General features: G+C 43.9%; 1 protein-coding gene across 1 annotated transcript in view; it reads left to right on the top strand.

Annotated features, from left to right (window-relative positions):
• Positions 1–27,120, top strand: part of TMTC1 (transmembrane O-mannosyltransferase targeting cadherins 1) — a 143,140-nt gene that overhangs the window by 34,277 nt on the left and 81,743 nt on the right. The window contains exons 6-7 of the mRNA XM_058022907.1: positions 19,801–19,882; positions 20,814–20,917. Of these exons, the coding sequence (XP_057878890.1) occupies positions 19,801–19,882; positions 20,814–20,917 (186 nt within the window). The remainder of the gene's footprint in view (positions 1–19,800; positions 19,883–20,813; positions 20,918–27,120) is intronic.

Below are 27,120 nucleotides of genomic sequence, written 5' to 3'. Positions count from 1 at the left end.
CACTAAGATTCTTAAGATAATTTCTGGAAGTGTTTTCTGCCTCCAAAGCTTATATTTCAGTAGGTGGAAGATCTTATATCTAGTATCTTACTTAAAAAAGTATTAAGGAAGAAAAAACAAATGTGAGAGCTTGGAAAAGGGAACTGTTTCCATATCAAACTCAAGGCAGATGTTTTGACAAAAGATGTCTCCCTGCCATGGGAGGACAGGGGAGTTTGTGATTGCTGATGTTGGTTTAGTGTGGTGATCCAGTGTGTTCTTGTCCCCCTGATAATCCTGTCAGGACATGAGAGGAAGCTTCAGGGAAGGCAGGAGTCCTGGGAATTCAGCATGGCGTGGTCATCCCCCAGGTTATGTCTGAAGACAACTTTAGTTTCCATAGAATCGTTAAGGTTGAAAAGGACCCTCAAGGTCATGGAGTCCAACCATTGATCCAGCACCACCACTAAACTATAACCCCAAAGTGTTTCTGAACACTTCCTGGGCAGCATATTCCAACGTCTGACTGCACTTTCCATGGAGAATTTTTTCCTAAAATTCAATCTCAACCTTGTCTGGCACAACTTAACAACACTTCTCTTGTCTTATCACTTATTACCTGGGAGAAGAGACTGACCCCCAGCTCAGTACAACCTGTTCCCATCACTGCAGGGCTTCTTGTGGCCCAGGAGCAGCACCCAGCCCTTGGACTTGTTGCATCTCACACAGCTGGCCTCAGCCCATTGATCCAGCCTGTCCTGGTCCTTCCTGCCCTCGTGGCTCAACACTCCCTCCTAGCTTGGTGTTGTCTGTAAACTGATGGAGGGAACACTCAATCCCCTTGTCCAGATCACTGATAAAGGCATTAAACAGGGCTCCCAACACTGAGCCCTGGGAGCTCCACCAGTGACCAGTCCTCAGCTGGACACAACTCTATTCACCACCACTCTGGGTCTGGCCCTCAGCCAGGTTTTTACCCCACGAGTACTGCACCTGTCCAGACCATAGGCTGCCAGCATCTCCAGAGAAATGCTCTGGGGAGACAGTGTGAAAGGATTTAGCAAAGCCTTTTCAACTGGATAATGTTGCAGGGCTCTTGAGGGAGTCCAGATGGTGCTCCCAGGGCCAGCTTTTGAGATGTGGGATTCCCTGTGCAATCACTTGCAGGGTAATGCTCTCTGCCAGTTAGGAATTGTCTTCTCTTGGGCACCCAAACACTGAGGTACTTATCAGGAAATTATTTTGCACGTTTAGGTCCTTACATTTAATGCTTTTGTGAGCAGAGCTTAGTGTGATGATCACAATCTGCTAATCCCTGTAGCAGAGTCCCCCAGTAAGTGGGACACATAATCATGATGATTACTGGGTCAGTGCAGCAGAACAGCTGGTGTAGATTGCTGTGGTTCTGTTTGTGCTCAGCACAGAGGAGGTTTCTGTATCTCCAGTATCCTCATGGTAAGGCTTCCAGGCTTAGGAATGGGATGGTTGGCAGTGCAGATCTCACCATCTCTCTGAACCTCCCTCTGGAGTTCTTCTCACCTTCTTAAAATGGGCTTGGTGAATTTTGGATCATTGATTTTAATGGCCTGTCCCAATTGGTTAATGCTGATTTTCTTGGACCACTTCTCTGATGGGACTTGCTGTGGCTTTAGCCAGAAGGGAGATCTACTCTCTGATTCAGTAAAAGAAAAAAAGCCCCAAACCTATGGAAACCAGCACGATCCAGGAGATAATCTGCAAATGGTCACTTTTGTCAAATGAACATCAGGTGGTAAGGGACTATTTGGCTTATCAGACACAGAACCTCTTATCATGCACAGCCAGTTATGTAATTCCTTTCACAGACTGGCTCAGTGCTGTGTGTGTCCAGTTGGATGGTCTCCAAGGCTCCCCTTGGAAGGCTATTTGTCTGACAAGCTTGCCTGGAAAGCTTTCTTTTCCTTGCCTAAAGGCCTCAGTAACCAATTTTTGCCTTCTTAATCCTTATGTTTGTGCCTCTCTTTTATCCTCCTTCCTTTTCCTGCCTGTGTTGATGTGTGGGCACACAGAACTAGAGGGACTGTTGAGGTACAAAACTGGGGTTAACGTCTGAGAATCCAGCAACAGCTGTTTATTTCCCAAGTGTTTCTGTAGAGGGGACACAGGATTGCCATTTCTTGTTACTAAATAACATACTAACCTTCTTACTGGCTTTGTCTAGGTAGGTTTTGTGCAGTCATGACGGCTGAGACTCTCCAGAGAACTTGTCTTTGCTTTTGCCAAGGAGAAGTGTATGTTTGGAGTGCATATTTTGATTTTTATTTATGTCCTTTGGTCTAGTGCCATGAGAATCTCAGCAGTTTCAGAAACTTAAGCTTTTCATTCTGACTTGCAACCATTTTGAGAAAGCCCGGAACAAAAAACATCAACTGCAAATGTAAGGGATGAAAAAAATGCCCAAAGGATCCCCACCAGATAGGTTTAAGGGAATTTTATAGGTGAGTGGAGCACTAGAGAGAGCCTTCTGCTTTATCTTGATAACTGGCGTGCAGGAAAAATGAAGTTGAACTATTTTGTATAGTGGCTTATGCTTATGCCTTGTTGCACACTAGTGCAAAACATGTCTAGGTGATATGAGAACAGAAACTTAAAACTGGACCAAAATGTAAATACCAACACTTTTCCCATATGTTGGGGAAGAAACTTGCTGCTTCTTGTTTTCTCCTGGCCTCCCAGAGGCTTTAGCTCTCATTGTGCCAGCCCTTTTGGAGAGCCCAGTTCCCTTTCCATGAGTGTTGGATAGGCTGCCTTTGCCATGCCAAGGGGGTGCTGCTTGTCTGTTATGTCAGAGTCTGAAGGATTCTGAGGATGATTTAGCTAGTGAGCAGACATAACATGTTCATGGTTCAAGAAAAGGATAATTCCTTCCCTTCCTGGTGGCAGTGTACTTCAGAGTCCCAGAGGGTTCTCTTCCCAGAGAGACATCTGCCTGCTCTGTCTTTGCCGTGGAATTCTGTTCATGAAGTCCCATAGAAAGATTGCCTGTTACTGGACAAGAGTGATTTGCTCCTTTTTTGGCTGCAGAGTCTGAAGGGGATGCTATATTTCCAGAGGAAGCAGGGTGTGCACTTCCTTCATCTCTGTCCCCCTTGGAGGATGTGTGGACACAGTCATCCCCAGGCTCAGCCCAGCCCCAGGGCTCACTGACTTTTCTTCAGCCATGAGGTGAGGCTGGGGCCTTTCCATGGACACATGGGACAATGCAGCAGCTGCTCTGGGATGGGCTGCAGGGTGAGGGAAATCCTCTGTGGGCTGGGTTGTTCTGTCCCTCAGCTGCTGAGCATCAGCTGCAGGCTCTCCAGCTCTGACTAAGAGGCACCCATCGCTCAGCAGCGGTACCAGCTCCTTCCTAGCTAAAGGAAAAAAAGGCAGAGAGGAAATAACTTGGAGCTGCATGTATTAGTGGTCTGAAGTGTTTCTGGATCAGAGGAGACAAAATAAACTTTGTGCATGAGCTTGGATGTGTGGTGCTCTGACAGCAGAGTGACATGAAGGCATTTGACACCTTCCAGTATTGGCATCAGGAAGAGACTCAGTCTTCTTAACACCTCCAGCAGTTGGGTAAGTAATTTCCTGAGAGCAGAGGAAGGAATGTTGTCCTTCCCTCTCCCTGGCAGGTGCTGGGAGGTGAATTCCTTTGTTTTGGAAACAGATTTGATCTGAAAACATTCTTTTCTGTAACAAAAATAGACTCTGTGGTACAGTCTCTCGACCTGATGTGAAGACTGAACACTTGTGTTGCAAGGAGGAGCTTTGGTGTCAGGCAGAGATGACTTCATGCATGGATGCCACACTCTGCTCTGAATAACAGCCATGGTGTCAGTTCTGTACTGAGGCCCAAAGAGCTGAAAATGTACAAATGGGAGGGGTTACAGATTCCTTCTTTACTCCTCTGGTATTCTGGTTTGCTAAAATGTGTTATATGGAGCTATTTCTGTTAAGAAACAGAACCCAAGCAGCCCTGCTCCCTAGTTTCACCTGCTTTACTGCTCCTTCCAGCCCACATTGCTGTGCTGGCTCTGGGTGGCTCCAGGGGACAGAACCTTTGCTTAGGATGTGTGCCAGCCTCTGGATAGAGAATCACAGTGTTCTCTGACCTGCTGCCTTCAGGAGAGCATTGTTGTTTTCCTGAACTCACAGCTTTGCAGGCTGTCTTTTCTGCCTGCAGGAGTACCCAGCAGTCACCAAGAACTGCTTTTGGGGCTTTCTTTAAGGAAAATAACAATTACAGAGCAGCAAATTATGTCAATGAGCCCCTTTATTTTCCTTTCCAGCCCTGCCATGGTGGTAAGGATGTATTTAAGGGCTTTCCTAACCTTAGTTCACTTTGATGGAATGGTGCTGGTGAATTAATAAGTAATGAGTGTAAAATTCGGTAGAAATTGTCCATTTAGTTCTACTTTTTTTTTGTCCACAAATTGGTTAAGCAAATGGATGTGTATTTATGGATTAGGTACCATCTTCCCAGAAGACACTAAGAAATTGATACAGGCAGACCATGTTGCAAATTGCGTTTAAATAGCTGTTGCCTTATTTTGCCACACTCGAGTGGGAAATCATGCAGCAGAGAGGAATAATGGCTGCGTGATAAATCTCCAAAGAAGTGCAGATGAGCCGTCCTTGTAATGAGAGACGACAATTAGCAACTGCTTTGTTTGGCGTGCTGTGGATGCTGTATTTGGCTGCAGCAATTGTGTAGGTGTGGTGAGAAAGCAGAGGAGGGCCAGGAGAAAGGAAACCGACTCTTGAATCGCTATTTTCAATCTCAGCCAACTTAATGTTGCGTAATAGGAGTGCAGTCTAGCAAAAGCACTGCCAAGAGATAAAATGCTGGGTTTTACTCTTCTTCCTGCGCTTCTCTGCCCTCCCAGCATCCCCTCTGCTGCTCTCTGCAGCACAACTTTCTCTGAGGCTGTCGGTATGTTGTCAAATCTTTTTGTCCCTTTTTTTTTGGTGGTGAAGTTTTCCTTGCTGTGAAATGAAAGATCCTGCCTCGCTCCCTTCTTCTTGCTGTGTGAGTTTTAATTAATGTTTTTGCAAAGCATGTTAAGATCCTTGAATAGCAGTGTGGTTTTGGCAGTGGTTCAGTCTCCTGGAGAAAAGTGTATGCCTTGGAGTCTAGGAAGAAAAAATCTAACAGGTTTTTATGTTTAGAAAAAGACAGGTAAAAAGCCCAAACTTGGTGGGATAAAAAAACTTGTTTTTCTTTAACTCACATAATCTGAAATTTTAGTCTGATAAAAGCTTTTTTTTTTTTTTTTTTTTTTTTTTTTTTAAATAGTGGAGTTGGATGTCTTCCTTCCTGAAGGTGGGAGTCATCCCTATTGAAATCTTAGGAACAATGTTCGTATTGCACTAGTTTATTTCCAGAACACTATTTCCTTACACAGCCTTCCCATTCTGTATTCTCATGATAGAAATGAAAAGGAAATTTTGAAACGTGTCAGCTGTTCTCTTAGAAGATAGAGCACATCCCTTTTTTAAAGCAAGGAATGGGAATCACAAAACCTTCTGGATTGCCTTCAGTCCACATTAGGGTGAAGATGCTGAGTGTGTCCTGTATAAACTCTGCCAGGTCAGGCTGACTGGGAATGCCCTTTTTCCCAGTCTCCATTAGGAATGCTTTGAAGCAGGTCTCTGTCTGAGGTTGTTACCACAGTACTGAGAATGTAAATCAGCAGCAGGACACGAAACTTCTCAGTGTTGACCCAGATATAAGAAAGGTGTCTGTAGTGTTTAGGGATTTTTTTTGGCGTGGTTGACTGGATTACAAAATACAGGTATGGAAACCAGTGTTAGGAATGTTAGGAGTCACATCTGTGGTTCCTCTGGAGTGGTTAGCTTCATCATGAGAACAGTTCTGCATTTTCCACATGCTTGCTTTTAAAAGTGTCCATGAAGCAGCTTGAGGACATCTGGGAGGCTGGATAACCGGTGCTTCTGGAAATTGCAGGGAAGCCATTTGGGAGGAAAAGCTGCTTGTTACAAAATGTTTGCTTGCTGCTGAAGGTGCCTTATAGCAAGCACATACACGATCCTCCTTTAGAGAGCACAAGGAATTTTGTGTGCTGTGTCCTCCCATTTAATTTCCAGTGGTGGTGATGTTGCCGTGGATTGTTTGATTTAATTCACTCTGCTGTTCTGGAGGTGAAATCCTTGAAACTGTTGATGGGAATTATGACCATGGTCTGTACATTCCTGGAGAGGCATGGGATAGGTGATGCCTGCATCCACAGAGACAGAGGTGACAGTTCCCAAAATCTGTGTCTGAGGAGAAGCCCAGCAGAGCAGCTCATGCTGAACATGGCAGTGATTGAGGGGGGATGCTCTGGAGGGATTCGGGGGCTGTGGGGCAGCCAGGTGCTCCCCCTCACACCTGAGCTGTGTGGTCCCAAAGTTGTGCCCCAGTTCTGTATCCCAGGAGCTGTTTGGTCCCTGGGTTTTGGCTGAAGCAGATGGCTGAGGTGGGGTTGCATTGACACAGACAGGCCATAAAGCAGGCATCTCCACCTTGTTTTTCCAGAGCTGCCTCTGCCAAAGTGCTGTAAGACAGGCTGGCACTTAGGATTCTGGATAAGCTCTCCTCTGGCCTTCTCATTATTGATTTTAAACATGTGTTACCATATCAACGTTATTTGTAGTCATCTTATTTTTTCCCCTGTCAGAAGGCAGCCTGTCTGTGGCTGGTATTGTGAGATGACAGAAGCTTTTCCTTTTATGAATCTGTCTCTTTGACTGACCCACAGAGCAGCAAAGGGAAAGCTGGCCCTGTGCTCTTTGAGGCTCAGCAAGATATTTTTCCATCAAAGCTGGCATCAGTTGCTGTGAACTCAAAGGCAGGTGTGCCAAGAAGGTGAAAGTATCTTGCACTCTTGTGCACAAGAAATACCAGATCCAAAAGATGTTTTTCTCCTGTACTCACTCTAATTATTTTTATCAAGCCTGAGCTGCATTTGGACAGTGTGGGGTTTTGGGGGGGAACTGAGTCCACAGGAGATGATAAACTGTGGACAACAGAGAAATCTCTGTTGCTGATGGGGAGAAAGAGGGTCCCCAGAAACTGACTCAGAGGAGAATCCTCCCCATGCACTGCTGATTGACAAGGGTGCATGGGGTGCTCATTTCCCTTGACTAAAGGGAAATCAGCCTTTACCCCCTTTGCTGCCACTGTTCTTGCAGCTTTCACCAGGATTTCAGTGTGTGCCTCGGGGTGTTTTGTGAGAGTAGATTGGTCTGTGTGATCCCCACTGAGGCTCTCTGGGGCAGAGCAGAGAGGGCAGGAGAGGGAGCATCCCCTCCTGGGTGGGGCTGGTGATCTGAGCTGTGATGTGCTCACTGAGCACTGTAAATCCTGGATGCTGGGTTGGTCAGTGTCAGGAATGCTGGCAGGACATGGATGGATAGCACCCGGTGGGATTGTCTCATTCTTCATCAAGTGCTGGCTCTCTACCAAGAGTTGCTTGAAAAAATAATCATAAAGAAGGGGAAAGAAGTTATGGTTCCTGCTGTGAGGTCAGTAAGAGCTAGCTGTTGACAGGAGTGAGAGTGGAATGGGGTCTGTAGGGTTTTGACTTCCTCTACCATAACTTGCTGGATGCTGATATTATTTTTATCAGATCTGGCCTTGCAGAGTCAGGAAGACAGATCACCAAGAGAGAAAGAGAAATTGAAATAAATGAGGTGTCTGGCAGGTTTGATTTTTCAAGTGAGTTGTGTGCAGCTGGGAGATGGTTGGTGGAGGTGAGGGGTGTGATGTGGTGCAGCACAGTCCCTGTCCTGCAGATGTTACTGAGGGACAGATACTGGATCCTGATCAAGTTTGCATCAGGTCCAGCCCCACAGCTGGCCATCAGCCCCAAAATGGAAAAGGAAAAGAAATAATTTCTTAGTGAACAACAGGTTTTGTTTCTATTTTGGACATAGTCTAAATAAGAAATGTGGAAAAAGAGTATTCAGTAACAGTCACACTCCTCCCAGGGGTGGAATAGAAAAAGGAAGCTGTTAAGATGTTCCTTCTTGTTCCCACCAGCCTGGGTTGCTGAAGGCTGGTCAATGCAACTCCATGTGTTTGTCTTGTGAACTTACACAAATGCAGTGTGGGGCTGGTGAAAGTATTTGCAAATCTGGGTTGAAATAATTGAAAAGTTTCACCTGAAGCAAACACCTCTTTCCTCTCCAGGCATTTTAGATATGTTACTGCTACCCTGCAAAACTCTTAGTATGGCACATATAATAGCTTGTGTAATAAACAGGAAAACCAAATGAAGGAGGCAAAGAATCAGCTCCTGTTCTCTTTGGGAATTTCTGGGAATTGCTGGTATTTCCCTCAGCAGCAAGAGCCAGGGCAGAGTGGGGTCAGTTCAGCACTTTCGTGGGGAAATACAGATTTATACCTGAGCATTTGCCTGCTGTGGTCAGTGGAGCTCAGAGGGGCCAGGGAGTTGCGCTGTTCTCTTGTCCCTCTCTTTATTTTGCTCATTTGTGTCAGGTATTCCTTAATCCATATTTGCAAATGGATACAGTAACCTCCTTTCTCCCTCTGTATTCTTCCTTCCTCCCCTTTCCCATCTCTACATTAAATGCTTGAGAATAAATTGGTAACTCTGCTTCATGTGGTACCTACAGCACTCATGGCTGACCTTCAGAAGTTTTCCCTTTTTTTTTTTTTTCCCCTTTCAATATGTTTGTAAGGAAGCCAAATAATTTAAACCAGCTGGAAGATCCCTGAACTGCTTCAGTTCTATAATGTTCTATAATCGTTTCCCTCCTAGCTTATAAAACTGGCTCTCTGTAGTTTACTGCCAGGCCCTTTCATTGCAGAGTGAAATAATAAAGGTCTCTGAGGACTGTGTGCTTCTCAACTCTCTGAGAGATCGATGGGATCAATTTGCCTCTGTGTGTTTCGATGTCTCTGTCCTAATTCTGGAGACAGCTGCTCTGCTGTGCTCTCAGGTGGCTGCTTGCAGAGGGAGGGGCTCCTGGGTCTGCTCAGGGCTCTCAAACAAGATCATTAGGGTTAAAAAACCCTCAATAACCAAAAGAAGAGAGCAGGGCTTTATGGCTCTGTAAGAGGTACTGCTGAGTTGGGCAGAGGTGTTCTTGGTCCCTGAGGTGAGCGTGGGGTGAAGCAGCACGGATGGTTTGGGCAAGAGTTTAAACTCATGCAGGCGATTTACCATGCAGGCGATTTACGGTGATTTTTGTAATGTGACTTTTACAGAGTTGCCTGAAGCACAATATGTTCATCAAGGCTTTGCCTTGTTTCACTCCATCCATCTTGTGAAACCCTTTTCTTTCTGGCCCTTGTGAGAAGTGCCCTTTTGTGTCTTCCCCATCATAGCCCTGAGCTATCAGTTGGAGGAAGCGAAACTGAAGTGGGCAAAAATAGCTTTGCTGAGGCAGAGTGCACTTGGGTGAGCTGGTGCTTCCTGGAGTAAGCTCTGACAGGTAAACTCCACTCCACTGCTTCTCTGTTCCTCAGGAAACACTGCAGCAACCTCCTTTTCTCAGACATGTTTTGTAAAAGAGCCCTTTTGCTTGAGTATAAATAATACACATAGGTGTAACCTGAAAGGTTTTTCAATGACTTACAAACACCAGTCTGTATTGACACTTCCCAAATTTTAATTATGTTTAAAAAAATCTTACCTTTGTTTTTACTCCTCAGTTCAGCTTCCCATTATTTGTTTTTGTCTGGCTTGTTAGGTATATTAGATCCTTTACTTGTTTAATTGCATTTTAACCACAGGAGTGTATGTGATTGGCACTTGGAATAAGTCTTTATTTCTCTAGGAATGCTTGTGGAATAGCAATTCTGATGGCTGCTTTATGGATGTTACATTTAATCAATAACTCAAAAACAGAAATAACAGCAGCTCTCTGTCTTTCTTGGTTGGCAATTTTAGTCATGCTGGCTGGTACTTTTCACTTAGTTATTTAAAAAGGGCTGTTTTTTGTGTTTAATGATAGGATCAAACATATGCAGCACAAATCTTAAAGGAGAACAAGGAAAGAAAAAGAATCTCTTAGTTTCATGCAAATTCCTGCATCCTGTGAGTAAATCCAACAGGAGTCTCTGGGCTGGTTTTGTTGCAGCACTGGAAGGTAACAAGCCCTGAACAAGTTCCCAATGCGTTTTCCCTGTATCCAGGTGGGTGCTGTGCCTCTGGCAGGGATGCCTGGAGCAGAGGCTCGCAGCCAGGTGGGAAGGTGTTCCTACCCACTGTCAGCTCAAGCCCATCCTGCAGAGGGATGGGGGTGTCTTACAGGCTGTGGCAAAATCCCCAAGGCAGAGGCTGCTTGTATATTTGGCCGAGTGCAATATTCCATAAACTTTCGTGAGAAACTGTGCAGGATCCTTCATGCTTGCCAGGCTTTTCAATTTCAGAATTTAAGCCCACTTCTGTGGAAATGGAGACTACAAAATCACGTTGTTTTCTTGCTACTGCTTACTCTTTGGAAGTTGCCAATGCAGTTCAAAGTGAATATATCTTAGTGACTTAAAGAAGACTGGAACGTTTGTGGTTTTATTTTTCTGGCAATAGATGAGACTGAATCATGGTCAAAATAGGATAAAATGTAATTATTTTTTATAATTCTGCCAAGTTTCAGAATTATTTTTTTATTGATGTGCTTTTTGGCTTTTACCATTTATTATCTGCTTAGATGAGATATAAAGAATAGCTTTGCAGGGGAAATCCATTTAAAGTGAGCCACTAATCTTCACCGGCTATTGCAGTTTTTAATTTTTATTTTTCACAGATGAACCCTGTCATAACTGAACCACCAAGGTATGTGATGAAAGAACCAGTCCATTTTTAATTTGAAGAATTGAAAGATTTGTAGATGTTTGTAGGGAAAAGCAACAGAGATAAAAGTTGTTGGAAGTACAGTGTTTGGTATTTCATGCCAACAGGAATAGCACAGGCACAATTTACTTACAGGGCTGCTGACAAAAGAAGTAATTGGCTGCCAGTGTTTGAATTGTTTTCTTTCAGATTCCCTCTGTGTTGCAGTAAAACTTTGGCATCGAGTTGCATTTGATTGCAAACATCAAAAAGTTTCTCTGAAGGGATATCAGCTCAGAAGAATGTTATTTTGATTCTCACTATATTGCTAACAGACTCATGTCATTCGTGTTTAAAAAGAACAAGCTATTTTTGAGGATGTTAAAAATAGCAGACTTTTTCCTAAGAGAAAAGAGTGAGGAAGGTTGGAGTTTTTTACCATTTATTTTGTATTTAGAGATGGCTTTGGCATATTTACAGATTGCTTTACTTAATCTGACAGAAGCAAAGGGACAGGGTAGAGAAGATGTCAGATTAGGAGTTTTCTGGAAGGGAAATACCTTCCTTGTGAGGTATTTAGTACTGACATGCAGCAAGCTGTGTTTTAAGTAGCTCAGGGATGGGAAAAGTTTTTGGAAAAGGGACCAATCTCCCCATACACATTTGTTTTACTGTCCTGAAGGTCCACAGTCCTCCTTCCCCATCAAAGCAGTCCGATGAGTGCTCTTCTTTTCATTCCGATATCTCAAAGTCAAGGATTCAACTTGTGAATGCCTGATTTCCCCCTCTCCTTGATTAGGTGCAAAATACAGATTTAAATTGCATTTTACATGTAGTTTCAGATTACCAGTAAATTATATAAAAATTTAAAAAAATTCCAAACAGGTAGGTATTGAAATAAAGCAATGCTCTTCAGGCTACATTTCCCAGTGGTTCAGGTGATCTTCTCCCTGCATTTCTTTGCAAATTGTGCCCATATTTCCTTCTGAAACCAGACTTTTGCTTACCCCTTATACTTGATTTACCAGAAATGCTCACAGCTAAAACATTATGTGCCTCTCCAAGCATTTCCAAAAGGTTTCTTTGGGGGATGACCTGACCCCAAATGATGACTTATAAAATATAATTCAGTTGAGCAAAGATATTTAAGAAAAAAACCCAACAACCCACAACTGAGCATTTGCCCTGATTGAGAGCAGCTTTGCCTGTAAACGTTTTCTTTCTTCCCCTCCTTCCTCAAGTCAAACTCTGTACCAGTTTACATAAATATTTTAAATTCCTTGAAAAGTTGTTTCAGGTTTGGAATTGGGACCAGCTGACTCTTACCCACCCCTATGCCTTTCATCAGTGCTTATTCCATTTTTAGGGATGATGCATGGAGTAGAGAGCAGATCACCAAAACCAGTGACATTGATTTCTGTGCCCTTTCTCTGCATATTTTTGTTGCTTTTTGGTTGTTTTTCTTTTTAAAGTTTGCTTATTGGCATCCTTGTCAAAGACAACAGCAAAAAAGTTATATCCTTAATTCCCTAATTGGACATTTAGAATGTTAAAGCTACCATGGTTCCTTCTGTAAATTAACAGCTAGCTGGATCAGTGTGTGTTTAGTGACATGAAACCCTTTACAGAGAGCATCAAAGCAAGGCAGCAGGCTGCCACATCTTTTATGGCTTGTTTGTAAATTTTTACTGGGACACTTGATACCCAGGGACACCTCAATAATTTACACTCAGGATAACTGAGCCTTGTGCATGAGAGGAGGAGAACCTCCTCCTTTCCTCCCATAAAAGCTGTCAGGTAAGAGAGAATTTTGTGATTAGGGAGTGCTTTAGATACCTTGTGCTCCCTGCCTGTGCCAGCAGCCCCTTTCCCAAGCCTGGGCATGCAGAGTGATGTGGTGCTGTGCTTTGGGGCTGGCTGTGTTCCAGTGCTGCCAGACCTGCCCTGTGCATCCACAAAGGCACCAGTCAGGCTCCTGGAGTCCTCTGTGGCTTTGGGTTCTTCTGCTCCTGCTGGGCTGCTTCAGGGAAGACACAGCTGCTTTTGCAAGTGGAGCTGCTCTGGGGAAAGCAGGGGTTCTCCTGCTTCCTGTGCTTCAGTGCAGCTCCTGAGTGCTCACTGGGACACCAGGAAATGGAGCTCCAGTGGTAGCAGAGTTTTTGGATACTGGCACTGGATCTCTGACAGCAGCAAAGGTCGGAATATTGCCATATATATTTTCCTGACTCATTTTTTTTCCCCTCTGTGACGGTGTTCACAGGGTCCCAGGACAAGGGAAGAGATGAGAATCTTGACTCCATGTTTCAGAAGGCTGATTTATTATTTTATTATATATATTATGTTAAAAGAAAATGATATATTAAAACTATACTAAAAGAGTAGAAGAAAGGATTTCATCAAAAGCCTAGCAAGGAAAGGAAAGGACTGGAATGATAATAAAATTTTGTGACTGACCAGAGAGTCTGAGACAGCTGGACTGTGATTGGCCATTAATTAAAAACAACCACATGAGACCAATCACAGATGCACCTGTTGCATTCCACAGCAGCAGATAATCATTGTTTACATTTTGTTCCTGAGGCCTCTCAGCTTCTCAGGAGAAAAAATCCTAAGGAAAGGATTTTTCATAAAATGTGTCTGTGACACCCCTCAATTTGTGCCTGCCTGCCTTTCTTCTTCTTTTATCCCCACTCTTCCTTGTAACACATACTCACAGAACTCTTCTTCAGACATGTTTTCAGCCCTTTGCAGTCCAAGCAAGTGGTCTCCAGGCTGGATACAGGCATTGCAGGAGAGGGTCTCCTACCACCAAGTTTTCCCAATAAAGGTGGTTTCAGAACTTGCTCAACATGGGCAAATCTCTCCAGCTGTTTTTTCAGGGAAAAGCTAAACTGTTTTACCTGATACTTTTGAGGAAGAAAACAGCTACAGCTTAACATAAACTCTTAGAAGAGAAAATTTTAAGCCTGAATGCATAAAGCTTGTCAAAAACACAAGCAGCTGTAAATAGGGATTTGTAGCTCAGTGTGGGGAGCAACCAAAGCTGCTGTCAGTGCAGTTACTTGAAATATGTCTATAGGAGCCCTTCACTGGGCTAGGAGAGGGAAGAATGAGCCTATGCCTCAGGTGTGTGTGGTGAAGAGGCAATAAAATGGCTGAAATCAATGGAAGCTTGAAACTGCAGCCTTGGTGCTTTGGTTTCCTGAGATCTGGTGGCCATACTTTGATGAGGTCTTATTTTTCCTGTTAACCCTCCTCCACTTTGTCTCCTCCTTGCATGGGTGGAATGTCTGGTATGAGGAGAAACCCTTTTTCATGTTCCCAGTCATGTCTTTGATCTGTTAAGTACATTTTGCTACTTTCCTTTTTTCTCTTTCTATTCCTGATCCCTCACTGTGCCTCTCTCTCCTCCTCTCCCTGTTCCTCCCAGTTTTCTTCGTCTACTTTCATCCCACACAGAATTAAGTATGTACTGCCTAAGAGAATAAGGAAAAGCCATGAGTGGGATCAACTTCTCTGCTGTGCATGCCCTGCCCTTGCCTTCCCCAAAACCCCAATAAATGGCAGGAATTCCAAATACAGTCACAATTGAAAATGTACACAAAGAATACATGACATTATCAGTGAAAATGAGTTAAAACAGTTGTGACTTTCATAAAACCTCTCCATGGCTCCCAGAAGAGTCAGTAAAACTGCTGCTGTTTATGTGTGTTTATGCATCTAGGTCTGCGTGGGCAGTGGTAGCTGGAGTTTGAGGCTCTCCAGGGAGAAAAGGAGCAAGGATGCCACACATGCTGTGGGCAAGGTCAGGACTACCCATAAAGAAAGGCAGCAGGAGGGTTTTTCTTCTCCCTTGCAAAACCTGCAGCTATGACTGGTATTTTATTTCCCTGAATTGACAAGTACTTTAAGCAAGTTAAATATCCAGATGTGGTAGAATATATTGATTTTTTAAAATTATTATTCCACTCCGTTCTTTTTACTTCATGATGGATTTTTTATTCTTGTTTTCTCCCTGGGATATCACATACACACACTTTCTCTTCAAGTGCTGTCCTCAAGGAGGACTATAGGCTGAGCTAGGGGGAAAAGATGCTTCTCCAGAAAAAAAAAAGATGCAGCTGTCTGGACAGGTGATAAGGAAGTCTTCTTTAAGTAGGAGAGGTAAGGTGGTCTCTGTAGACAGAATGTGGCTCCTGTAAAACTTATTCTCAGCAGGGGAGTCTGTCAAGCTGATTTAGGATTAGATGTGCATCTATCAATGACCTAAAGCTTTGACATGCACTTAAAATATCCCTAAGTTAAAAAATATTCTTGATTAGAGGTGTTTTCCTTTATCAAGAATTAGGAGTAAGAGAGCAGCCTTGCTTTTTTATTCATCCTTCCAGTATCTTCCTGTAGTATTTGGGGTTTGAAAGTGCTAGTTCAAAACTCTGGCCGTTGGTGGGAAGTGGCTCTGTTTCCTAAGCAGAGGATAAATGAGAGCAGTGATCCTCTCAGAGTGAAGTGACCTGGCCAAAACAATCTCTTGATATACCAACACTTGTTCTGCTGCAAACTTAAATTGGTCTTTTAGACATTCCTGATGGAGGGTCCACCACAGATCTCAATTGTTTATTCGCTTCCCTTGAGAAAGCCTTCAGAGAGAGCCCAGAGCAAGCTCACGTTTTATGCCAGAGCTGAGTCAGCTGCAGTGTGGGATAAACCTGTTTCCAATAGTGGTCTGCAATGAACAGCAGCTGAGGAGCTGCTTCACATTGCTCTGTGAGCTCGAGGTGCCTCCAATGGCACAGGCAAATTAAAAAAGCTGCCTACTTCTTAGAGAAGTTTGTTTTGATTAACCCAGCGTCCATCTGGTACCAGCAAAGTGTATGTTCCTATAAACTGCACCATATTGAATTTTACTGGGCCACCTACCCTGCTGTCTTCAATTATAAAGCCTTGGAGTGCCCTGGTGATGTAACTGATTCCAGGATGAGCTGTGCTTTTCAGGAAGCTGGGACTGCCAAATATCTGTCTTGCCTCTGCTTGAACTACACAAGAGAAGTCCCTGCATTATTAGGCTTTCCTTGGGTTTATTGTTTGTTGTGATTCTGGTTGTTTTGGGAAGTACTCCTGAAAGGCTTTTAAAAGAGAGCCAGTAGGCAATTACATGCTGGGTTGCTTTGTGGGAAAGCTGGCATGAAGTGGAAGTGGAACCTCTGCCCAAATGGGCTCTTCTTGCACTTGTTTAGTGAACCTGACGAGCTGAGATTTTCTCCTCTAATTTTACGATTTTTTAAGGAAGACCTGCAAGACCCACACCTTGAAATGATCACATACTTGGGAGGCAGCATGTTGCTGTGTGGTGCTGCCATCAGCACACTTTCCCTAACTCTGTCCCACACCCACTCTCATGTGGGAGTGAATGCATGTGTGTGTGTGTTTTGGCATGTTTTGGGTACCACAGTAGTGCTGGTTGGGGTGGAGCAGGTGATAGGGAGTGGTTCCCATGAACAGAGGGCTGTTTGGCAGCCTGGAAAGGTGTGCAAATGTGACTGGTGAATGGCTTTTTACAAGACAGCTGTTAAAAAGGGGTATAAAACAGTTTAACTGTTAGAATAGTAATTTCTTTGCTTCTCTTAGCTAAATACAAAATTAAGAGCTTTGGCTGATCTTAAAGTTGCCTGAGTGAAGTTCAGTGTAACTTCAGATATATTTGCAAGCTGAGATTTAACGTGGAAAAAGCTGCCGCAATTTGACATGTAAAAAGCTCTGCATTTTTCATGCTGTGTGTTACTGACGTTTAGCAAACTTCCTCAATGTCTTGGTTTGGAAAGACAGGTGTCTGCTAAGGAAGGCAGGAGCCTCCCCAGAAATGGAGAATGTAAACCCCCTCCCTCCGAATTGCTATAAATTTTAAATTAAGGGGCTCTCAGGCAAAATATATGGAAGCAGGAAATAATAGTTATTTAATAGGGAAGAAAATGAAAGCATAAAATAAACAATGCAGTACACTAGAACAACACTGACAGAGTCAGAACACAACCTGACACCCTGTCGGTCAGGGTGTTGGTAGCAGTCCAGTTGGAAATGTGGCTGCAGCTCTCCTGGAGTGTCAGGTGTGGTTCTGTTGGAGCAGGGATCCTGTAGAAGGGTGTATTCTTCCTCTGAAATCCAGTGGAAGAAGAGGCAGCTGCTCCTCTGGAAATCCAGTGGAGAAGCCGTGCTGGTGTTCCCGAATCTCCAGATTATATCCAGTTAGGAATGCTGGGCTCCTCCCTCTGGGCAGAGCATCTCCCAGTGGGATGCTGTAGTTCTTATCAGCCATGCAGTGACATTCAATAGCCTGTTATCAGCAGATGTCTCCCTGGAGGGAGGAGTGGTTGTGGAAGAGATAAGGAAAACTGCCCACTTGACAAAAGACAGCTGCCATACAGATGGCAAAGAGAATACAATTTGCTTGACAGCCCAGGACACTCATCCAGGTCCCGTTAGCAGTTCATTTGGTTTCATTCAGCAAACTGTATGTTGTTCTTCCACCTGCACCAGACTGAGATGTTTCACTAGCTACCTTCTCTGACACAAGTGGTAGCTCAGTAAGGTGCTCTGGGAATCCACGTGGTTCTTCTAAAGCTTTGAGGCACTGAGTGTGACCTGTCCTTTATGCCACTCCTGCAGGTCAGTCTGGTGGGTGGAGAGCAGGCTTGCTGAGCATTGAACCATGTTATCTTCTGTTGTTTCCAGACAGACTTCAGGACAGCGGCTTTCTTTAATGGAAAAGTTTCACTTGTTAATTGAACTACTCATTGCCTGACCACTGGTGGCTTCTCTGGAGGAGGGCAAACACACAGCCTGAGATGATGGCCACCTCACAAGTTTTGGGTCACTGGCATGAGGTGATGCTGCTTCTCAAGGATGAAGTTGGCAGAGTTCTTGACACTGATAAAAGTGCTCCTCTGTCTGTAACTGAAGCCTTGGAGAAAGAGCTGAACTGTTCTAGTTGATCTTTTCCCAGAATAATTCTACCCAAAGCAAACATTTGTAATGGAAAATTCCTTCCTAAAGTGTTGCAGAGAGTTAAAAGTAAAAGTGAGCGAAAACAGGTTCTTGAGGAGTCAGGCAGTGTGATGAATAGAGGGCTCTCCTCTCTCCACACATAAAAATGTAAACAAAGTGCAACCAAACGCTTCCTGCTGCAAATCACAAGGGGGTTGAGTTTCATAAAGGGTTCCAGCAGGGGACAAAAGCCTGGGGTTTGGTCCAAATGCTGTTAAAGTCAGTGAGAGGCTTTCCCTTTAGTTCCGGTGGGTTTGGAGCCGGGCCATGGCGAGCACTTGAAGGCCAACCTGACCTTTCATGGGCAGACAAAGCTGAAGGCTTAGTTTCACCTCCCTTGTACTTGCTGCAGCCTGATTGAAATCAGTGGGAACTCCAGAAACTTTGCACTTTGAGGCGTTCAGCCCTTGTAGACTAGTCTGACATTTGAGTCAGGTTTGGTGCTTAAATGTCAACATTTCACAGTTAGTAGACTCCAAAGACTGAAAGTTGTCTGGCTTGCTCTATGCTGTGTGGTTTAGTTCCTTAGTTTTAGGCATGGCACTTAGGGAAAGCTTTCTGAAGAGCAGTTCCTTTGTACAGAGCATCCAGATGTATTTCTTTCATCTTGGTAAATGCTGCCTCTGTTTCTTGCTGGCTTTGCCCTGGTGCTTTTTTTTCTCCAGTGTAATCTTTTCTTCATCTTGCCGTGGTGACCAGGCTTGCACACTTCCTACTTTAGAGAATTTGAACAAAACCCCAGGTATTAAGGACTCTTGGCTGCATTAGGAAGTGCTTCAGTCTTGTTTTTTCAAAGACTTGAAGGGTGGAAGCAGTTAGGTGATAGACTGTCTTGAGGAATTTGGAGAGGAAATAAGATGTGTTTTATATGCTCCATGTTCACAGGAGAAACATATGAGGATTTCATGCTTGGAAAGGTAGCTTTCTCCAAGGTGTTGCAATACAAACTGCAGTTTTTGTAAATCATTTAAATAGAGTATCCTGATACTGACTGTATGTTATACAGAAGAACCTGCAAAGGTTTTCCTTCTGAATTTATTTTGTTGACTTGATATTTATAACTTCTTAAAACAAGTTGTAATTTTTTTCAATAGTTTTTTACCTACTATATGTTTAAAATATTCCTGTTGTCTCTTCTGTATTTTTCTGTCATTGCTTTTTTACAATGATGGAGCATTTCTAAGGTTCAATAGACACAGAATTATCATGAAATTAATGCCATGGATATGGCACTATTTGTTATAGTAAAAAAGTTCCTTAGACTTTGGCAAGTGCTTCTATTCTATATTAAAATAAATGCATGGTTTTGGCTCCAAATACAGTTTCATTTTACTCATTGAGAAACAGGAAGGGTTTTATGAACATTCCTACAACAGTATGCCACGTGTGTGTTTCTCTGTGCAATTAATTATCATAGCACTTTGTCAGCAGGCTTGTGATGAAACTTAAATGTGCAGAATACACTCCCAAAAATGCTTAGAATCAGTTCTGCTAGATAGTTATTCTCCTCTCTAGAGACTGAGCAGAGAGCTGGGAACAAGGAGTTTCTTCATTTTAATCATAGTCTAAAATTGAATTGCTCTGTTGGGGTGACCTTTTAAAAATATGTTTCTGTCTAGTCTTCTGGGAGTCTGAAGGCAGCAATCTCACTGAGAAACACATGGGATTTTTGTGAGGATTAAGGGGTTAATTGAAGATTTAAAAACAAACAAACAAAAACCAAATGAACAAACACACCAGGACCAGATTTTGATGGCAGAACTGCAATGTATTATAGTGTGGATTACTTGAACTAGTCTCAATATTTTACTTATGTGGTAAGACCTTTGAAGAGTTGGAGTGATGTCATTATTATTGTATTTAGGGTGGTTAAATCAATGCACACATTTTTCTCCATTTGAAAAATGAGTTAGTGTTCCAAAGTACTTCAACAAACATTTGTTTCCTTGTATTTCAGCTACCTGACTGCAAATAACAACCAGAATTTCTTGTATACTGCAAGGCCTTTTTTGAAGAGAGCTGCTTTGGTGATAAGCTACGTAAGTATGAATGGACTTGACCAATAGCAATGCATAGTGGCATCCCAAAAGACTCAGAAATCTCTCATGGTAGATCTTAATACAAAGTTAGGCTTGGGAATTAGTCTAGAAAAGTTCAGCTGTGCAGAAACAAGAATATTACTGTGTTTCCACTTCAAACCTTTTGATTTATAGTGGTTGCCCTTGCAACCATGTAATCATCTGCAGGTATTTCCTGCCCTAAATACAGGGGACTCTGTGGCACTGGGCTGCCCTGTCAGTGACATGCTGTTAATGCCAGTGCAGGTAAGAGTTGTAAGAAAAACTGATGCTTGATGTGCTGCACACAGGACTCAACACATTGCAGAGGAGAAAACAAGCACTTCCATGGGGATGTTCTGGGTGTGCAGCTCCCTGTGCTGCTCCAGGAGCCAGGTCCCCTTGCTTGTCCCTTGACAAGTGCTTACCAGAAAGGTAAAGGAGTGGCAGCTTCAGAAATCCTTCTAGGAATTAGGATTGTGCAGCATGAGGAGCGCTGATGGAGCTTGTTCTTACACCTATGCCAGCGTGGATAAATGATAAGGACTTTTAAGACATCACCCATGATTTTCCCCTCTGCATTTAGGTAGAGATCAGTAGCAAAATTCTGCAGCCTACACTGCAGCAGAGTGACAGATTTGTCCTTGAGAGTGCTGCCCTTGTGGTGGGTGCTGAGGTGTGTGAGTTGCTGGCAGTAGTGCAGACAGGAGGAGGGACACACAAAGTCACAGTGCGCTCTGTGCCAAGGGTTTGTCACCCTGGGTAAGGTGGCTAGCTTGAATTTTGCCTAAACTGCTGAGCTGACTGGCTTTGCACAGCATGGAGAGCTATCACAACAAAACATTTGCTGGAGGACTTAGCTCTCCTTAGTAGTGCATTTCTAACTTAGGTGTTCTTCTTTTCTTCTTTGAAGGTGATCCTCGTGCTGTATTTCCGTCTCTGGATAATGGGAGGTTCCATGCCAATGTTTTCAGAGCAGGACAATCCAGCCTCATTCTCACCATATTTACTGACAAGGTATGATGACAGCAGTCAAACAGAAGCTTTCAAAAGTGTGGTCTTGATGTTACATTTTCTTACACTAGAATGGTTTGCAGATGACAATGAAAAATCTTGTGTTGCCTTAACTTGGTTCTTCATATTGCTCTCTCTCTCTTGGAATAGAAAGCAACCAAAACTATTTGAACCCCAAAGCACATTGCAGGTCCTGTAGGGTTGTATTACAGGTGCTTTCTTACTGAAAAATGTGTGCTTATTATTATGCAAAGCCCAAAGAATATAATTTAGTTGCCTGAGCACAGGACTGGAAAGCCCAGTAACTGAGGCATAATCCTAAATCTTAAAACTGGCTGCTCCTGAAATGTGGGATGGAAGCATGCAGAGTTTTGGCTTCAGCTGAAGTTTGTATAAAAAGGGGGTGACCATGATTCTTGGTGTAATATCAGTGACTGAGCAGTGAAGGTGGATGGGCCATGAGTGTTTGCTCTGTTTAGCTACTGAAGGACACTTTGGAGCCTTCTGGATGAATTTCCTGATGTCTCAAATGAAAATGGGAGCAGTCTTCCTGTGTGTCAGTTCTGGCTTGCTGGCTCCTCATTCCAACAGTGAAATTGCAGCTTGGACACAGGTTACCACCAAGCAATCCTTATTCAACATCTGCTGCAGAATTGGGCTGGATCTCATTTGGGGAACCTTTATGATAACGTGGCAACAGCTCCTGTTACCATCAGGGCTAAAAGTGCTTCCAGGAAGCACATTGTCTTGTTTGGAAAGCTCTGACATGTTTGTTTCTTGTGGAGTTATTAATACCAGACTTAGTGCAGCACAGCATGAAGGATTTGCTGCTGTCCCTTTTTGATATGTTTATGCTGAGATGGGGGTCACCAGGTCACAAACGAGCCTGGCCTAATTTCAGTTACCTCTTCTGTGCTGCACATGTTCCTTTGTGTGTTTGTCTCTTTGCCTCTTGTAATGACAGGGGAGGGGTTTCTAAACCCAAAAGCCAAGTCATTCTCAGGGTATGAAACAGTGACTATTTTTACCACTGGCACTGTGGATTTTATTAACAGCCTTAGGAAAAACAAGTCAGAGAGCTGCTGGCTGAGGTCCTCCCTTGGCCCCAGCAGCAGCCCCGGCTTCACCTGCAGTCCAGCAACACCTACCCACTCCAAACCTAATTAAGGAAATCCATTCCAGTAAAAAGCAGTATTACTGTTCTGAAGGGATTCTGAAACCTTTTAATTATCCCAGCTCTTCCATTTCTGCTGAGCTTGATCTTAATCCTCATTTTAGCCAATTTACCCAGAAGGCTTTATCCTCCATTCAGGAAACCCGTCCCTTCAGCAGGTCTCAGTGTCAGTCCTGCAGGTACACTGGGACCCAGTGACCCTCTCTGAACTGACAGCCCATGGTGCACCCTCTGACTCTTGGACTGGCAGCAAACCTTGTCCTTCCTCCTCTGTCTGACTCAAACTGTGACTCTCATCTCAGATTTTATCTGCCATGGTCAAAGCTGGAGCTCTTGCTGCCCAGCTGGCATTGTGCCACTCATCCCAAGTACAGGATTGGGATAACAAGTGGAGCTAGCAAGGGGCATAGGTGTGGTTCCAGGAAGGTCTACGGAAATGGTTCTGCTCTTGTCAGATCCCTCCTGGCGCACTGCATCCAGCTCCAGAGTCCTCAGCACAGGAAATGCATGGAGCTGTTGGAATGAGTCCAGGGGAGGGCTGCAGGTGTGGTCACAGCTCTCTTCACACAGAGCAGCAGGCACAACTTCCCCAGGAATTTTCCTAGGGAAGGCAGTGAGAAAGCTCAGAGAAAGAAGAGAAAACAATTCTTACCTCTATTTGCTGTTCCTGTTGTTTGGCACATGTGGAATGTGTTATGGAGATTGTTAACAAAGTTAACAAAGTTAAAAAATTAACAAAGTGATTTGTTAATTGGATTCTGGTGATGGTTGTTTGGATTGATTGACCAGTTAGGTCAAAGCTATGTTGTGACTGTCTGAAAGGGGTCACAGGTTTTTCTTTAGTGTAGAATATAGTATAGTATTAGTATGTAGCATAATATAGTATAGCTCAATAAAGGGATTGTTCAGCCTTCTGAAATCACTGGAGCCATTGTGGGTTATTCCCCAATTGGGGACACCCTGCTACTATACTGCAGGAGCGTTTGTGTTTACAGTCCAACTTCAGAGAATCTCCTAAGCAGGGTGTGTTCCTCACCTGTGGACAGCTACAGTAGCAGCAGCGTGTGAAGAGCTGCTGTGGGAAGCGTTTAACAAGGTTTTGAAGGCAGTAATTAACATATAGCACTGAAGCCAAGATGTTAGCTGCAAGTTGGGTTGAATTGGGAGGAAGGCAGTGGAAAAGCTAAGTTTGGTGTTGAGACCAGAAACTAAAAGGAAGATCAGTTTTGGTCAGTGCTCTTGAAGTGATTAGTAACATCGTTACTGTAGTCAAAGCAAGGGTTAGAGTCAGGCAGTGGGCAAGTTGTTTTGTAACTCTGAAGATTATTTAGGTCAAAAATGGGAGTTTTTTGTTTTCAAAGAGTTGTCTTCATTTGAGCTGGAAGTGTGGTTTTTGTGCATGTCTCGCCAGGGTAAATGTTATTCTTTTCAACAGAGCTGAAAATTATTCTAAGACTTGGCCAGCTCTGTGGGACTGGAAGGAAGGCTGATAACAGTGGAATAAAAAAGAAAAACAGTAGTTTGGAAATGTGTGGCAGCCTTTGTGAAGTTCATGGAGTTAGATCTGGAGCTAGGGTGTGGGCTGACACAGGATGAACCCAGTGGAGCACTGTGACTTTGGCAGGGTTTATTGGGGCCACCATTAGGGGTAGGAGTCAGCTAGGGCGTTGAAAAAGCAGTGACTTGTGAGGTCAGAATCTGTGATCCCTGGGAGCTGATACAGCCTAGAATGCAGGACTGGGGGCGTGAGGGGACTAACTCAGGGTGTATCAAAGGAATCTAAGAGGAGACAGGTTCCAAGCAAGCCAGGGAAGTGACACACAACAGGCAGCTGAGCTGGGAGCTCCTTCCTGCAGGACACCAGGAGTGTGCTGAACATTTGTGCAGGGTCAGAGAGAGATTTGCCAAGTTGAAATAAGAAATCCAGGCTACTAAATATGCAGAGACCACATCCAACTCTGAAACTTCAACTCATCCAACTCCCCAGCTAGGATCTGGGGGAAAATTATCATCTTTTATGCTTTACTTGGCATGGACTTCTGGTCACTGCTGGGTAGACCTTTGATGTGGCTCAGTTTGGCCCTAGGAAATGCCTTTGTGTTCTATGTAACTTGTCTCCAATCTTGGGCAACATGAATGTATAAATTAAAGTAGACAGATAAGGATTCATTTAACAATTGAAGGGCATAATATGCTGAAATAATGACAGTTTTTCAGTCTTTAGAAAGAGTCATCTGTTCAGTATACTCACTAAATTACTATTGTTAAAATTTCCAGCGATATTCCCAAATGCCTCAAAGTTTAGGGGCACAAATGAGAGCCACATTTCCATGGCCTTCAATACATTGCTTGGCAAAGGTGGTCTGAGAAGATGGGATGTGTCTGTCACTGCCTTTCCCAGTGGAGGCAGAAATGAAGGTGTTGGGAATCCTTCTATTCCTAAGCCCTGCCATGGAAGCCTGTCCATCCAGGCTGGTGTGCACTGCAGGATGCACTGTCTCCAGTGGCCTTACCTTAAAGAACACAGACTTTGATCTCAAAATCTGCAATGGGTAAGCAATATTTGAGGTAGAAAAACCAATCCCAAACCTCTGTTCAAACATTCTTGCTTGTATCAGGCAGATGTTGAGGCAGAATGCAACTAGAAAGGGCTACCCAGGTTTATGTAAACAGTGTACCAAAAGTGCAGCTCCAGAGTCAGGAGGGTGTTGAGTGCAGGGCTGACATGCTTCAGATGTTTTGCACAATGTTTTTTTCTTCTGCCCTTCTTGAGGGGAAAGGAGTAGGAGGTCTCTGGATAAACAGATTTTATTACCAATACTGTGGCAAGATAAGGGAAAAATCCATTGTGCAGTGTGTCTCAACCTGTGAGAAACAGATTGAATTTCACCTGTAATTTCTAATTAAAAGTCTGTTTTTTAAAAAAAAGCTATGTCTTTGGGAGTCAACTTATATTAATTTCTGCTGGCATTTGCCTTGTGATCTCTGGTGGCTGATCACCCTGGGCGTGAAGCAGGTTATTTGTGGTGCTTCCTTAAATAGTTAATGCATTTCTGCTAGGACTGCCTTGAGATAACATTGTCCTGTGGTTGAACTGTTCTCTCTGTAAGCTGGCTTGCTGTATTGCTGTGCTGTTTCAATCAGGTAAATGAGAATTCAGTGCTGCAGAAAGCTGAAGAAGTGCTTATACATAAAAACTGGCACATAATCCTTTTCACAGAGATTTATGACTGTTTTCTGAGCATTGCATTTAATCATCCCAGTTGTAACTTCAAAGGCAATGAACTACCAAGAGGGAAACCATGGACCTGTGCTGGGAAAATGGGTCCCTGTGCCAGCCAGCTCTGCCAAAGAAATAGAAGTCAAGTGCAGGAACTACTTTGATATGGAGTTTTCATGGACCTTAGGCTAGAAAACAGCATTAAAATAGACCCCTGTGACATACCAGCTCTTAATCAGCCAGGCTGGCACACGCTGCCTGGGTGGTGAGGTTCTGCCTGGCTTGTCAGTGCTTTCTGTTGTGTGCTCAAAGGTGTTTAAGTTCAGCTCTAGATGTATTATCTGCAGGCACCACCCAGCAGTCAGGGATCACTTCTAACAAAAGGGAGAACAGCAATGTTGGTAACAATTGCTGTCATGCCTACCCGGGGGCCAGACAGCCCAAACATTAAGTTTTACAAACTGTAGTCTTTATTCCAGTGGGTGTTGGGAACTGGGGAAAGCCTGGCTTAGAGATGATTCTCCAAAGCAGAGGCCACTCTGCAGAGGAGGTGGCACTCCCAGAGCCACAGGAAAGGTTTCAGCACCTCTCCCATCCAAGTGTTCTTGGTGTGATGGGCACACCCTGGCAGTGCTGCTCTGGGATTTGACAGGCATTTCAATGGGCTGTGGTGCTTGCTGCAAGTGCTGGTTACACAACAAGCCTTCCCTGCCAGAGTCTGTGTCTGAATTTGCTTTCCAAAATCCTTCCACAAGAAGGGGTAGAGAATGGCCAGCCTCTGAGGCAAAGCAGCGTGCCCAGGACATCCCTCTGGCTCCCACCAGCACTGGGTGGGAATGCTCTGGGATACAGTGAGCCATTTCCAGAAACATTACCCTGGCAGGTTTATGAGGGCTGGTTTTTAATTTCTTGAGGATCTCAGTGGCTGTTCACAGAACACTCCATCTGCTGCTGCCTCAGTGATCCTCTCCTGAAGCAGTTGCCCGCTGCTGGGCTCTGCTGGTGAATTTGGGCTGCATGGCACAGAAATGTGCTGCTGTTGGTGAGGAGCTGAGGGTCAGGTGTGATCACAAGGCATGTCCTCACCCACAGCACACTCAGAGGGAAAACACTGTGAGGTCAGTCCCAGGTTTTCCAGCACTGAGATTCTGACAGGAGGCTTGGGTTTCACTGTTTCAAATTCTCCTAGAGAATTCGGTATTGTTCAGATTCTTAGCCACAGAGTTGAAACAACTGACAGAGCAGAGTAAAGCTCTTCAGGCAGTGTAGCTGTAGAAGACAGCACGTCTGCTTTTCCCCATGTCCCTGGTGCACACAAGCCCATCTTCCAGAGAAGTTACTTTGCTATTCATCAAGCTGCAGCTCCCTGTTTATCCCTGTCTGTCCTTCCTACTCCTGTCCTCTACTGATTGGCAGCTGTTTTCCCTAAATGCAGAAGGTTTGATGAAAGGGAATACACAGGTTACAAGTATTTTCTGTCTAATACTTGCATTTGGATGCTAAATGGAATTTTTCTGTCTGCTGCTTGTGTAGTAGTTTACTCCACTATCTCTGAATGAGCTGGATAGACAGAGTGGGAATTTTTTTCTTCTAAGGCTCTGAAAAGAAAATGTTCAGGCTGACAATATACAGAGCAGAAGAATAAACTCGTGTGGGAAGGTATGACTGTACTGGGAGTTCCCTAGGGGGAGTGTAAATATTCCAATTTGAAGGCAATATCTGAAACACCACCACCTGGTTATAATTGCAGCCACATGTGTCCTAGGAGGGCATTATTGTGAACTGCCTTGTCAAACACACTTGGGTTTAGGG

This window comes from Melospiza georgiana, chromosome 4 (assembly GCF_028018845.1).
Source record: "Melospiza georgiana isolate bMelGeo1 chromosome 4, bMelGeo1.pri, whole genome shotgun sequence".
Lineage (NCBI taxonomy): Eukaryota > Metazoa > Chordata > Aves > Passeriformes > Passerellidae > Melospiza > Melospiza georgiana.
Note: the sequence above shows the minus strand (reverse complement) of the source record. Positions and strands in the feature narration are given on the sequence as shown.